Raw genomic sequence first — 13,916 nt, forward strand, 5'->3', positions numbered from 1 at the left:
GACATATTTAGGTGTCCCTATGTTCTTCTAGTAAGTGGTGATACTGACTCCCCAGTTAATTATGTTCCCCCTGATATTGATGCCTCCCTTCTTCCCCCCCCCCCCATGTTTGTCTTTGGCCATGCAGGATCAACACACCATTATGAGAGCCTGGGCTGTCCGAGACTTTGCACCAAAGTGTCCACTCTATGTCCAGCTCTTCAGACCAGAGAACAAGTTTCATGTCAAGTTTGCTGGTATTTTCTTTTTTATTTTATCTTTAGTTTTCTACTTTTCTATCTGTATTCTCTCTTTTATTTTTGTCACTTGTTTTTAAATAGATTTCTACAAGTTTTATAATATTATTCAAAAAGAAAGGCACAAATCAACTTTTTAGGATAAACATCTTTTAAAAGTTGGATTTCTAATAATAACAAAACAAACACATTTATTTTAAAAGTTGAATTTCTAATAATAAATAATAACGAAACAAACACATTTTATTTTAAAAGTTGGATTTCTAATAATAACAACAAAACAATTTTCAGATCATGTTGTGTGTGAGGATGAGTTCAAGTATGCCTTGCTGGCCAATAATTGCCTGTGTCCAGGGATCTCTACATTTGTAACACTTCTGCTACACACATCCAGAGGCCTGTTAGTACCATCTTTACTGTCTATTCTCATAAACTTCTGCTACACACATCAAGAGGCCTGTTAGTACCATCTTTACTGTCTATTCTCATAGACTTATACTTTACACATTACACTTGCCTTTAAACATTGATAATAGTTAATCCAACTTTTACTGACTACTGCACTGCCTATTCTCACCTTTGGCCAATTCTACAACACTAGTTGATTTAAATAATTATTATACTAATGAAGAGCTGAACTGAAAAGGTTTTTGTTTATAACTTTTTAACAGTGAAGGTCAAACATCTCATGAGGAATGGCAAAAGTTGTATGGAAAATGCTCAGGGAATGAAATTTACCACATACGACTTAAAGACAGTAATTTTTTTGGTGATTACGAAGGGAAAAGTTTTACGTATGCATCTTTTCATGCTCATCGCAAGTAAGTTTTGTGGAATAAAATTATTTTAATTTAATAACATTATTTTAATAAAATTATTTTAATACTTGATACCTAAACTTAATCAATGTTTAATGAATCATGGTTGGATGGTAGAGAATCTGACTGCTAATCAGATAGTCTCTAGTTCAGATCTTGGGCCCGAGTCCCCCAAATTTACATAAGTATTTTACTAAATTAGGGAAGGTAAAGATGCCTGGGTGCTATTGTTCCATTTGCCAAGATCACACAATAAAGACAAGTGAACTTTAAATCATTAACCCCATATACCTCCAGACTAGAAAGAGGGGTTTTTTTTTTAACTTTTTTAAACACATAATTTAGTTATAATAAGTTTAATCTTCTTTTTTTCTTCTTCAAAAAAAAATAAAATTTTTTTAAATTGTAATGTTGGATGGGATTTCCTCCAACATAATTAAGTATCATACGTCAACCTGTTATGCACCACATAGGCCATTGACTGATTTCAGTCTGCTTTTGTTTTTAGATATGGTTCCATAGCCTTTTTCTATTCAAGGACAAACCATTTATGGGGAATTTTCTCTCCTAAATGAGTTGCTGTCCCCAGCTATTGAGCCTCATCTGCCCGGTGGTTTGAACTCGCAACATTTGGTTAAACAACATCAAGCTTTACTTACCTGACCACGCTGACCCCATGTTTTTAATTAACAGCGGTAACATTTTATTCAAATCTTTCAGATATGGTGTCAGTCTAGTAGGAGTTCAGAGAGACATTCCAGGTAGTACAATACAGCTGAACCCCGGGCCCAGGCATATCATGCGCAAGGACGACATTTGCTTCTATATGAACATCACCAAGGAGGAAAACTCAGCTTTCATTCTGGCCCACCCAAACCATATGGGGACAAGTGACAGGGCCAAACTGCCACAGGGGACGGAGAAAGCTTCAAGGGTGGCTAGTATGATAGCTAGTGTTGGTAAGAACTAATTTGGTCAGACTATCCTAAATTTTGATTAGCCATACCCACACATTCAAATACTCTAGTATGATAGCTAGTGTTGGTAAGGACTGACTGTTTGGCTAAACTATCCTCATCTCTGTTGCATTCAAATACACAGAAAGCCTTATAGGTTGCTAGTATGATAGCTAGTGTTGGTAAGGACTGACTGTTTGGCTAAACTATCCTCATCTTTATCACATTCAAATACATCGAAAGCCTCAAGTGTGGCTAGTATGATAGCTAGTGTTGGTAAGAACTACTTTGGTCAGACAATCCTAATTTTTTTATTAGCCATACCCACACATTCTTATACACAGAAAGCTACCAGGGTGGCTAGTATGATAGCTAGTGTTGGTAAGAACTGCGTGTTTGGTCAATCTGTTCTTAGTGATTAGCCATACCTACACTTTTAAATATTTGGAGTTGCAGATAACAGAATATAAACATTAAGGCTTAGGTTTGAGCTTTAATATTAAGTTTAAAGTTAGAGCTAGATGTAGGTTTAGAATAAATCATAGTCAGAATGCTACAATCATTATTAGCAATACCAGTAGGATGAACAATTTTCACATCCTAGTGTTGATAAGACCTTTATGTATTTTTAACTTATTTAATCGCAACAGTATATTAGGCCAACTACTCAGTACATGACCTAACATCTACTACCAATAAATCTGTGTTCAGTCTTTTCTTGTTTGAAATAGTTTATTTGTAATTATGCTACTAGCAATTATTCCTTTATGTTTTAAAAAATCTGACTTGCCTTCCAGGGACAGTTGCCTTAGAGCTTCAACACACCCGAGTTGGTAATTTCAACTCTGAACCCAATCTTGTGTCCAGAACTGGCAGCAAACCAAGAAATCTTAGTCTACCTAAAGTAAGCATTTGGTCTAAACACTCACAAACAGTATAAATGATACAGGGGCTGTGTAATTGAATGGCAGAGCTGATTACTGCTTACCCAAGGCTCGAGTGGGACGGAGTGGTCTAGCGGTAGAGAGCTGGACTGCTAACCCGCAAGTCTTGAGTTCGAATCCGGGTTCAAGTCAGTAGACCGTCCCTGAGTCCACCCAACTCTGATGGGTACCTAACTCACGTTAGGGAAATTAAAGGCGGCTGGGCATAGTGCTGACCACACTATCTCTTCATATGCCGAGGTCACAGAAACAAGTGAACTCTACTTCACTTGCCCCATAGACCGTCAGGTTTGAAAGGGAAACTTACTTACTTACAAGGCTCCAGTTCAGATCCCATAGGACATCCCTGAGCCCACCCAACTCTCATGGGTACCTGACTCAGGTCAACAAAGGTGGCTGGACATGGTGCTGACCACACTATCCCCTCATTTGCAGATGTCATTGAAACAGATGACTTCTATTTCATCTGCTCCATGTGTCTTGGACATGAATGGGAAAAGATGTTGTTTACTGATACAAAACACAAAAACACTAACACAGTATGTGTGTAATAGAGATTTTAATATCAGAACTTCAATAGTTAAAATTTTTAAAGATTGTAGGCCAGTTGCTTGTACAAAACAAATTAATACTGAAACAGTGTATGTGTTTTAGATCTTCAACATTTAGAACACTTAGTACAAATTTTAGTTACACAAAACAAAACAGTAATAACACAGTATATGTTTTAGAGGTACCATATTTAGAACTCTAAAACTTTGAAGAATTTGATACAATTTTCTTTACTTACACAAAACAAAAGAACCAGATCATTACTGTTAGATGGCTTCACACAAAATTGACATGGCTGATGCACTTGTTGTATGTATGTTCCCAGGGTCTCAACATTCAGAGCTTACAGAAGAGACCAAGTATAGCACCAGTGCCTGCCACTCTTGAAACCAACAGCATTCACATCAATGTGATGGCATCGGATTCAGATGATGAAGAAGAAGAGGAAATGAATATAGATGGAGATGACTTTCCTGAGTAAGTTTTTCCCTTTTGTTATTTTCTTTCCTATAATTTCTATAGAAATTTTGGTTTATGTTACATGACATGATATGTTTATGTCAGTGGCGTCACTAGACTGGGTGCCAATTGTGGTTTGCACCTTGCCTTGTCTTGTGACTACTATTGACCATCTCATAGGATGGTATTCCCTTCCATGAGTGATGTAACACATTCATCAGGTGGTTTACATGCATGTTATGAATATGCCCCGAGCATACAGTATCCGTACAGCAATCACAGTCAACCACATAAAAATTAATAACTTTTAAAAATTTATAATACATTGCCTATTACAATTTAATTTATTAGTAATATTTTTATTATTATTTTAAAACCCTGCACATAATTGTAAGTTGATGTACATTACAACCTGGCTATTGATTGTTCATTGAGTACTTGTTGCTTTAATAGAAAAATTATATTTTAAACATGGGTCATAGTTATAATGATTTGTCTGTTAGGTATGTCCGAGGCTTTCCTCCAGTGACCCCGTATGTAGGGACAAGTCCGACACTGTGTCACCTCATGAAAGAGAAACGTCCACTGTGTTGCCTTCAAGTAGCTACTGTAAGCACCTTATTTACCAATATGTAACTGATAAAGTATTTGAGTTTTATTTGAAGGCTGTGCTTACACTAAAGAAACAGCTATTTATATTCAGATTTTTTATTATGTTAATTAAAGATAACTTGTAATGTCTATGGGATGTTGTGGCCGAGCAGTAGACTGCTACCTCAAATGTCAAGAGTTCACCCACCCAGTTCTAATGGGTACCCGACTCATGTTGGGGAAACAAAGGCAGCTGGGCATAGTGCTGACCACACTACCCCCTTGTATGCCGAGGTCATTGAAACAGATTAACTCTACTTCATCTGCCCCATGTGAAATGGGCACAAAAGGGAAAATATGATGAGAACTACCTAAAATTACACTCAAAATATAAAGTTACCTTTATTTAAATTTACTCCATAATAAATTATTTGTTGTTTAATTAAGACTTGTTAAACAGTAATTTATTTTTTGTTAATTAGTAATGCAAACTTTACCAGCAGAATACAAATCATGTTAGATATTTTTATGGCTGCATAAATTAAGTTTTAAAAAAACTAAACTTGACAGCAATGCAGTCACTGCCATCACAAAAATGCCAGAGAGTACAACTGGCCCAACCCTGCCATTATTGTTGCTGCAGATTACGCCAGTTCTGGCCTCTACAACTTCATAGTGCCTTTACGGTCCCATGCTCGCCCTAAGAAATCCATCAACCCCATTGTTCTGCTCTTCTCCAGAGTGTAGGTCAAATATTGCTATTTTTAGAAACACTTCACAAATAAAAAAGATACTCAATTGTGTTGATATATGAACTAATTAATTAACATTTTAAAAAGGATCACTAATTTTTTTTTTTTTAATTCTATAAAAACTTTTACTAGCTCTATTTAAATACAGCACATTTGTTTAAAAAAATGCTTAATGAACTTAATGGATTTTCCATTCTGTATACATTAGTAATGTATCTTAAAATTATATTTGGTTTAAATGTCATATTTAAATGATGTTTACATTGAGTTAATTTATAGCACAGGATAGAAAATGCAGGTATAATTATAAATATTGTAATATTCTTTTTTTTTGACAACACAGGCCTGACTCCAGCTTCCTGGCCATGATTAGTTATTTCCCTTTGGTTTACTGGATGTTGGGATCCATTGACTGGTTGGTTTTGTTTCTTAAACGTCATTGGCTAGCTTAAAGTTTTATTTTGTTTTTAACTCTTTCAACTTAAAATTTTGATTAAACTGTTCAGGGTTTTTAATCTCATGAATTATCATAAAGTGAGCTATATAACAATGTAGACTATATGTGAAGATATATTATCACAAACCCTACATTATCATTTATATTTGCGATTTAATTATCAAGCAAGAAATTTAATAGCAAAAATATAAAAGACCAAAGATTTCTAAAAACTAAAAAAAAATGTATTTGTTAGGTTTGTACAATTATTAAAATCCCTCTTTAAAAAGCTTATTAATTTTTTTTTCCAGCATTGAAGATTTACTCAAAGCAGGCATAAATCTAACTGAAAATGTTGTGGTTGTGAATAAGGAAACATCCAACTCTAGAGAAGAGGACACCTTGGCAGACTGTAATACCATAGTATCTGTACAGACAATCTTCAGGTTGGAAAATGTCTTTTAATAGACTTTTATTGCAGCATTTTTTCAAGCCTACTGTTATGTAATTAATTTTACGCTATCTCTATTTGTAAGTTCTGGTTAGATGGTTTTCATTATTGTTCTTATTACCCGCTTTTTAAAACTGAATTCTGTATTGAAAATCACCCCAGTTCACAATAATTTTTGGCCTTAATATCTCCAAATATAGAATATTCTAGGTTGGTTTTGTGTAGAAACTGGGTTTCTTTCAGGCATTTTGCTCAGAGGGGCATATTTTGCTTTGGGCAGACTATGGGTTAAGGGTATATATTCTATTTAAATTAAATATAATTTTTAATTCATCCATGCTCCATGTAACACAGTCCGTCCTGTTCGCCCACCCCCCCTCCCTCCGAAGCTGTGTAGAAAGATGTGACTCTTTAATTTATGATTGTTTATTCTGAAGTAATTTACTATTTTTACAGGCTATTTCCAAAAGCTAACATCATCACAGAAATTTCTCATGCACCAAACATGAGATTTATGCAGTTTAGACCAGATGATCTGTATGCTTTATCTATATCAAAGCAGGAAAAGGTAAACTTCTAATTTTATTTAACACAAAATTTCTGTTGTTTAGAATGTCAACCTTACAAATTAGATACTCACTTTATTCTTAAGCATGAATTTTCTATATTTAAGTTAAAATCAATATGAATAAAAATTCTATTTTATTGTTTTGATGATATTAGATATTAGTCCATTTGTTTTTAGCCTAAAATTTGCTTTTGTTAATAATAATTTTTTTAAATTCCTCTTTAGTCCACCAGATATTACTTTGCTCTAATATTTTATTTTTTATTTGTGAACAGAAAGAAAGAGAACGAGGCTCCAATATCTATTACATGTTTAGACTTCCATTTGCAGCAGGCAATGTGTTCAGTGCGAGCATGTTGGATGCGCTTTTGTATCAGGTCAGTCTGATAGTTTTCTAGATTAAAATATTTGGAGAATTTAAATCCTTCAAGTTGTCATGAAATATTTTGTTAAATAAGCTGTAATAAAATTATATGAACTTAGCTACACATAAATTGAACTTTTACTTATAATCTCCAATTTTTAACTTTTCAACTTTACCCTTTCTTTTAGATGTTCAAAATATTCAAGATATTTTTTTTTATTTGAACTGCAGGCATTTGTTAAAGACTATTTAATAACATTTGTCAGGCTGTTGTTGGGTATAGACATGGCAGTTGGATCAGGTCACCTGTCATCTGTGAGTGTTTTTTTAAATGTTTAACTTATAGTGGTTTATTTAGTCACAATTAATCCCAATACTAAAACTAGTGTATCCTGGATACTATTTATCTTGGGGTTTTAATTATTTTTGTTTTGTCTAGCTAGTATTTTTAACTTATTTTCAAATTTTTTAAAGAAAAACTTAACAGCTTATAAATTTATTAAAAATTTAAATTTTTGGCTTTAACATTTTTATAAAAGTCAATGTTATATCTGGGTAGGAGGAAAGGAATCCGGCTCAAAAGTTTAAAAAAATAAATAAAAGGTTAACAAATCTTTTGTTTATTTGTAATTTTTAAGAAATAAATTATGTTGTTATTTCTTTATTTACATTTGTATAGCTATGGCTAGATCTTGAATTTCTTCTCCTAAGATTTAAATGCTAGATCCACCTAGCCAGTGTTTCTTTCAGACGTTTTGTTTCTCCAGGGGGCTCTTGATATGTTTGGGGGGGGGGGGGGGACAACATTTTCTGGGGTAAAAGTATATGTTCTCTATATAAATTCCATTTCATTTGGGGGGGGGGGGGTAGACTTTTTTCGGGGGGCTCTACCCCCCCCCCCCTTCCCCAAAGAGATGCCTGGAAGAAACACTGCACCTAGCATAAATGTACATCTTCAATAATTTTTCTCTTATTTGTTTTAAAAGGTAACAATTGGAAAAGATGACCTTTGGATAAGGACTTATGGCAGATTGTATCAGAAGCTGTGTTCAACAGCCTGTGAGATACCTATCGGGATCTATCGCACCCAGTATCACTCTGGTGCAGCCGAAGCCAGTACTGTAAGGAAATATTTGATCCCATTATGTGCTTGTGTACATGTCGTAGGTGACCATTTGTGTGTACTCCCTCATGGTGTGGTAGAAAATTTTTGTTTAACCCATTTGTGACCAAAACATTATTTTTCAATATTTTTTATTTATTAAATAAGGAGTATTTCAAATTCGTACATAAAAACTCATGATTTAACCTGTAGGTTTTTTTTTTATAACTGCATCCTTTTACTACTGATTTCAGATTTTCCAAATAATAAATTACTAAAAAACAACAGTATGTAATAAATCTACTTTAAATTATTGTTTGTTGTGCCATTTGAAATGTTTTACAACTTAAAGTGTTTTGTAACCCTCAAAAGTAGATTTATTAAATTGTTTATTGACTGACTTTTGTTATAAGAAGAATATAGGGGAAATATTGCTTCTGTGTAAAGTAGAGTCTTTACTTAAGTAAACATACATATCTAAAAACCAACTTACACACTGTTTACGTATATTTCTGTTATAAATAACATTTTCAGTGGCCTTTTAAAGTTCCTTTTCAACAAAAAAAACTTTGCCCTCAAGGTATAAAGACCTTAGTCCAAGAGCTCCAGTAAATTCTATGACTTTTGTTTAGGTCCAGAAATATGCATCAATTAAGACAATATTGAGAAGAGGAAGAATGAGAACAACAGCTTCAAAACATGGATTGGAAAATGTCAGTTTACATGTCTTCTAAGCATTCAGTTTATACATCCTGTCCTCACATGCACATTTTCAGAATATACATTTTATTGTGCTCTGTGTTTGCTGTTTTTATTCATTGTTGATTCAATACTTCCTTTTCTGATAGTCCTTCTAAATATACTTATGGAATGCATTTTAATATTTAGTGTCTTTTCTCAATACTTTACCATTTTAAACAATTAGCATGCTTTTGTATCAAACTTCCACTAATGAAAAATATAACCTAACTTGAAATAGTGTTTTAGATATTTTATAAACATAATAAAATATTAAAATTAAAAGTTTTATATGATTGAGATTATTGCAGTAAATAATAAGTATATATATTTATAACCTTGTACATTATAAAAGAGTATTTATAATAGAAAATGTAAAAGGAATGTTTTTTTTAAATATAAGAGAATGAAATATTTATATTGTAATTTATTTTGTAAATTATATTATATTTGTATGTTTAAAATTTCTTTATGTAATAATTTAATTAACATTTTCGTTGTGTTCAGATTTCAAAGTATTTATTGATTTTTTAAATTTTATCATTACTCTTTATACTTGCATGTTTTAAATTTATGTAGGCTTCATTAAAAAAAAAAATTTATCGCACTTTTTTAAAATCCAGTCACTTATGATATACTAAACAATTTTCAATATATTTTAACCTTCAGGTTTCATTGGCTCCACAAGAGGAAGAGTCAGCCATGACAGGACATTTGACTCCAGAGAGACATGAAATCATCCAGATGGTCAAGTGTCGGATGCAGACGGAGGGACTTCCACTAGAAGATTATTGTGAGAGTGGGTGGATGTGCTTTTTCCTTTCTGTTTCATCTCTCCACTTATCTATTTTCTCTTTCTTTTTCTCTCACTTTTTGCTATTACTTAAGACAAATTGTTCAATCTACAATAATTTATGTTTAAAAATATCTTTTGTTCTATATACTTAACGCTTTAATCTGTTTAACTTTTTAAAAATGTAAATGATTTTTTTTTAATCAATTTTTTCCTTTGACTTATAAAATTTGAATTAAATGAAAATGGTGACTTAAATTCCATTACCTGCAATTTATGTATAAGATACCCATTCTGAAGTAGAGTTCACTTGTTTCTGTGACCTTGACAAATGAATGGATAGTGTGGTCATTTCTAAGCCCAACTGCATTTACTTTCTCTAAAATGATTTAGGTACCCATCAAAGCTGGGTGGATTCAGGAAAGGACTCAAGAAATAAAAAATGTTATATTTATGCACAATATTTGCTAATTTGTTTTTCTGCAGATGAAGTAAGTGATACAAGGACAACCATTTCTTATGTACTCATTAACCCCAGCTATGATCTTAAGCTGGAACTTGGAGATATTGTGTATGTATCAATTTATTTTTCATTCATTCTTAGTTTCTATGAAAAAATTGAAGTCATTTGATTCACACAAAATTGAGACTAATGAATAGTATGAAATATTTTAAAATTATTGTATATTGATTACTAATTTGTGCCAATAAAATACAATTTTAGCTCAACTTATAACAAATCAAATCAATTCTTTAAACAGTCTAACCTGTTGTATAATAAAACATTTAAAGTAATGAAAAGTGGATTTTTATGTTTAAGTTTTTTAGTTTTGTGAAAAGTGGATTTTTACAGTTCAACTTTTTGGAGTTAATATAGACTAAATAAATAGTTAACATGATTTTAAAATTTAGGTAAAATAATATGATCATATAAAAGTTGTTTATAATTTTAAATTATTTTGAATGTAAAGAGTAAGAAATTGTTTTATTAAAGTAATTTTTTTTTCCAACCATCAGGTACGTCATACGTCCTAGCTCACTATCCCCTCAACCATCACCATTGACTGATGAAAGGAAGCTGTTAGGACACAGCTACAGACACGTACCAACTTCATCTGTTGATGCTGGCTTATCAGACGTGCAGTCCCATGACAATGAGCAGGAGGAGAGTAACGACCATCTGATCACAAAAACTTCCCAAGATTCCACGGTCTCTGCCCCAGCCAATGTAAGGAATTGATATCAAATTGGGGCTGATTGCGTTGGATTTTGTATAAAAGTTTTTTAATTTGCCAAAATTTTCTATAAAACACCAGCAGGTAATACCAGTGCTGTAGGTAGAATTTTGTCATGGGGGGGGTTGAATTTTATTTTTAACCCCCCCCCCTGTCTATCTGCCAACACTACTGATCCTAACCCTACCCTTTTCCATGAAGCTAACACTAACCAAAACCCTGGGACCATGGCAAACAGAAAACATTGATGCAATAATATCATGTCTTAAAAGTCTTGCTATCAGAATCAAATTTTGTTGTTTAGAATAGGTAGAGAAAGGTAAAAGCACTAGGGGTTGTCTGTAAATGATATCACACATATAGACTGAGTTGATCAGACTTGAGTAATGTAGGGAGGGGGCGATAATGTGGCATTCTATTTTTTTATTTTTAAGATAAAAAAGAGGAATAGTCTGTTAATGTATGTTAAAAGTTGTTGTTGAGGGGGTGAATGGTGGACAAAACTTTGACTTTTTGGGGTATTGGTTTAAAATGTATGACATCATTTATTTATGACCCCTGAACTGTAGGTTATTAGTTTAGTCTTTAAATTACTTGAAATTTTGTTTCATCTTATTATATGTATATTGTTTTCATTTGAAAGGTACTTCCCTGTTAGGCCAGAAACAGATATAATGACTAATGCAATATTTAATTTTACCTTGGTTGACTTTTCTGGTTGAAAAGAAAGACCATTGTTTTTCTGTTTCAGGCTTAATGGGAATGTACCAGTTTAAGGTATGCTTAAAAAAAGATTAAATTATCTATGACTGAAAATTATCTTTTTTTTAAATTCAATTTTGACCTTTCATTATTAAATATTAATAAAACGAGCTAGTGAGATGAATAGTTTATTAATAGATGTAGTGAACAGTTTAAAAAATATCACTAGATTTGATTATTTGGTGGAACAATTACTTTTTAATTGATAGATTCCGGTGATTTATTACGAACACTTGGAGAACCCAAAAGACATGTCTGTGAGTCTTCCAGCGGACCTTCAGTCCCATTACATGTCCCAGCAGGGGAGTCAGGACCCACCCAACCATTTCTCGCATCGTTCAAGGGACGAAATCTCCACCCCAGACAGTGATGGCAACATCAAGTCTATTTATAGCTCAGACGGCCCTGCTTTGTTTAGCCATGATACTTTGAATGGGACAATTCTGTGACTGCTCAGGTTTTAATTGCTTTTTGTATGTGCAGGTTTATCTTATTACGTGGAACTGCTGCAGCAGGTTTAACTCTTATGTGTATATATTTTTGAAGTTTTAACTCACTTATTATGTGCAAAAACCTATTTAGGTTTTCTCACTTTTGTGTACAGTTGTATCTTACTTGTAATGTGCAACACCTGCTGTTTAATTGTTTCATGTGTTCACACTTTGAATTTTTAACTTTCCAGCTCTGTAAATTAATGATTTTTTTGGACAGTCTAGTCACATGTGATTTTTACACATTTTTTTTGTTGATTTTTTGTTTTTGTTTATACAAATGTTAATAATTTGATCAAAATACTCAGCCTAACTGGCAGTATCGCAAAGCTGGTTAGGTAAATGAGGATAAGTGTTTTAAATGATTGGTTGCAATGCACTTTCATAAGCAGCTGTGTCAATGTTTTATTTATGTATATTTATATAATTTGTGTTTGCATAAACAATGTCTGATATTACAATAAGTAAGCAAATACATCAAAGATTGTACCCCATGTTTAAGGACTGATTTATGAGTAGCCTGTGTATTTTGAAAGTCTATTCCTGGAAAATAAAAAATATAAAAACTTAGTTTATAAATTTATCAAACTATTTTATAAGTATTCAATTTTTTAAACATTTAGCAAGAGTTCCATAACAGAAAAGCATATTTTTAAAAACTTTATTAAACTTTAAAATTTGCTTAAGACATTTATATTTTAGAAATGAATTATAATTCAAAATTGTAAGTTTTCAATCAACTTAATAATAAAATAGTACTTACATATAACAATTTTTTTTAAATCTTGAGTAACACTTAGTGGGTAAAATTCAGCTTATAAATATTGTCTGTGACAACTGCTGAAGTTTAATTTATCTGTGATGTTTGCCCACAAGGTTGCAGCCTATTCCATGGATCTGAACACTGTTTTATAAATAATTGTGAAGTACACTTGCATCAGCTACAACTTATTTTTTGCACTATTTTATTGAATTAATGTTAAATCATTAGTCTTATTTTATTTGGCTTGTTGTAACTGTTTTCTTAATCATTTATAACAATGCATAATACTAGGGCAATGAAAATACAGGGAAGGGGAAATAATTCATTTTTACTGTAAGTATTGTTTATAACTATTTACATTTAAATATTAATCCAAATCAGGTGATAATTGGAAAGGGTGAAAATTTCAATAAAATTAATTCTACAAATGAAATTTTATTTGCTTACCTAAACATTTTCTTGATGTTAATAATTTTTAAATAGACAGCACTCTAAAATGCTTGAAGACATTCTATCAGTCATATTAACAGATGTAGTCAACATACACATATCTGGATCTATTTACTGTCTAATATAGAAGAGCTGCAGTGCTAGCTTGATCATGTTGGTCATTGCAATATAGAAAGACTGTCCGGTGTTATGGCATAACTTGGTGCCACATGCCTATGATGACTAGGATAACTTTACTTAAAAGCCTATTTTTATGTATTTGTTGAAATCACAGAAATTCAATCTTTATAAAAATGTAATACAAAGTTTATTCTTACACAATACTGAGCAACTATGTGTAAAAGATATAACAACTAATTCTTTTACTATCTATTTCCACTTCAATTTCAAAGCCGACAACTAAACAGCCTTACACTAATCTTGACTAGACTACCTATTTGTTAACTGCCCTCTAA

General features: G+C 32.3%; 1 protein-coding gene across 1 annotated transcript in view; it reads left to right on the plus strand.

Moving 5' to 3' along the window:
- The window catches only part of LOC131953011 (potassium channel subfamily T member 2), a 124,850-nt gene extending 111,398 nt beyond the window's left edge, over positions 1 to 13,452 (plus strand). The window contains exons 13-31 of the mRNA XM_059315987.1: positions 128 to 236; positions 528 to 636; positions 908 to 1,057; positions 1,775 to 2,013; positions 2,808 to 2,914; positions 3,832 to 3,983; positions 4,469 to 4,574; positions 5,127 to 5,299; positions 5,652 to 5,723; positions 6,056 to 6,190; positions 6,652 to 6,763; positions 7,039 to 7,140; positions 7,359 to 7,442; positions 8,114 to 8,248; positions 8,862 to 8,942; positions 9,637 to 9,760; positions 10,247 to 10,331; positions 10,778 to 10,988; positions 11,967 to 13,452. Coding sequence (XP_059171970.1) covers positions 128 to 236; positions 528 to 636; positions 908 to 1,057; positions 1,775 to 2,013; positions 2,808 to 2,914; positions 3,832 to 3,983; positions 4,469 to 4,574; positions 5,127 to 5,299; positions 5,652 to 5,723; positions 6,056 to 6,190; positions 6,652 to 6,763; positions 7,039 to 7,140; positions 7,359 to 7,442; positions 8,114 to 8,248; positions 8,862 to 8,942; positions 9,637 to 9,760; positions 10,247 to 10,331; positions 10,778 to 10,988; positions 11,967 to 12,206 — 2,526 coding nt within the window. The 3' untranslated portion in view covers positions 12,207 to 13,452. The remainder of the gene's footprint in view (positions 1 to 127; positions 237 to 527; positions 637 to 907; positions 1,058 to 1,774; positions 2,014 to 2,807; positions 2,915 to 3,831; positions 3,984 to 4,468; positions 4,575 to 5,126; positions 5,300 to 5,651; positions 5,724 to 6,055; positions 6,191 to 6,651; positions 6,764 to 7,038; positions 7,141 to 7,358; positions 7,443 to 8,113; positions 8,249 to 8,861; positions 8,943 to 9,636; positions 9,761 to 10,246; positions 10,332 to 10,777; positions 10,989 to 11,966) is intronic.
- The last annotated feature ends 464 nt before the right edge of the window (positions 13,453 to 13,916 follow it).

This window comes from Physella acuta, unplaced genomic scaffold (genome assembly GCF_028476545.2).
Source record: "Physella acuta isolate Inbredline_101_S28 unplaced genomic scaffold, ASM2847654v3 ptg000900l, whole genome shotgun sequence".
NCBI classification, from domain to species: Eukaryota; Metazoa; Mollusca; class Gastropoda; family Physidae; genus Physella; species Physella acuta.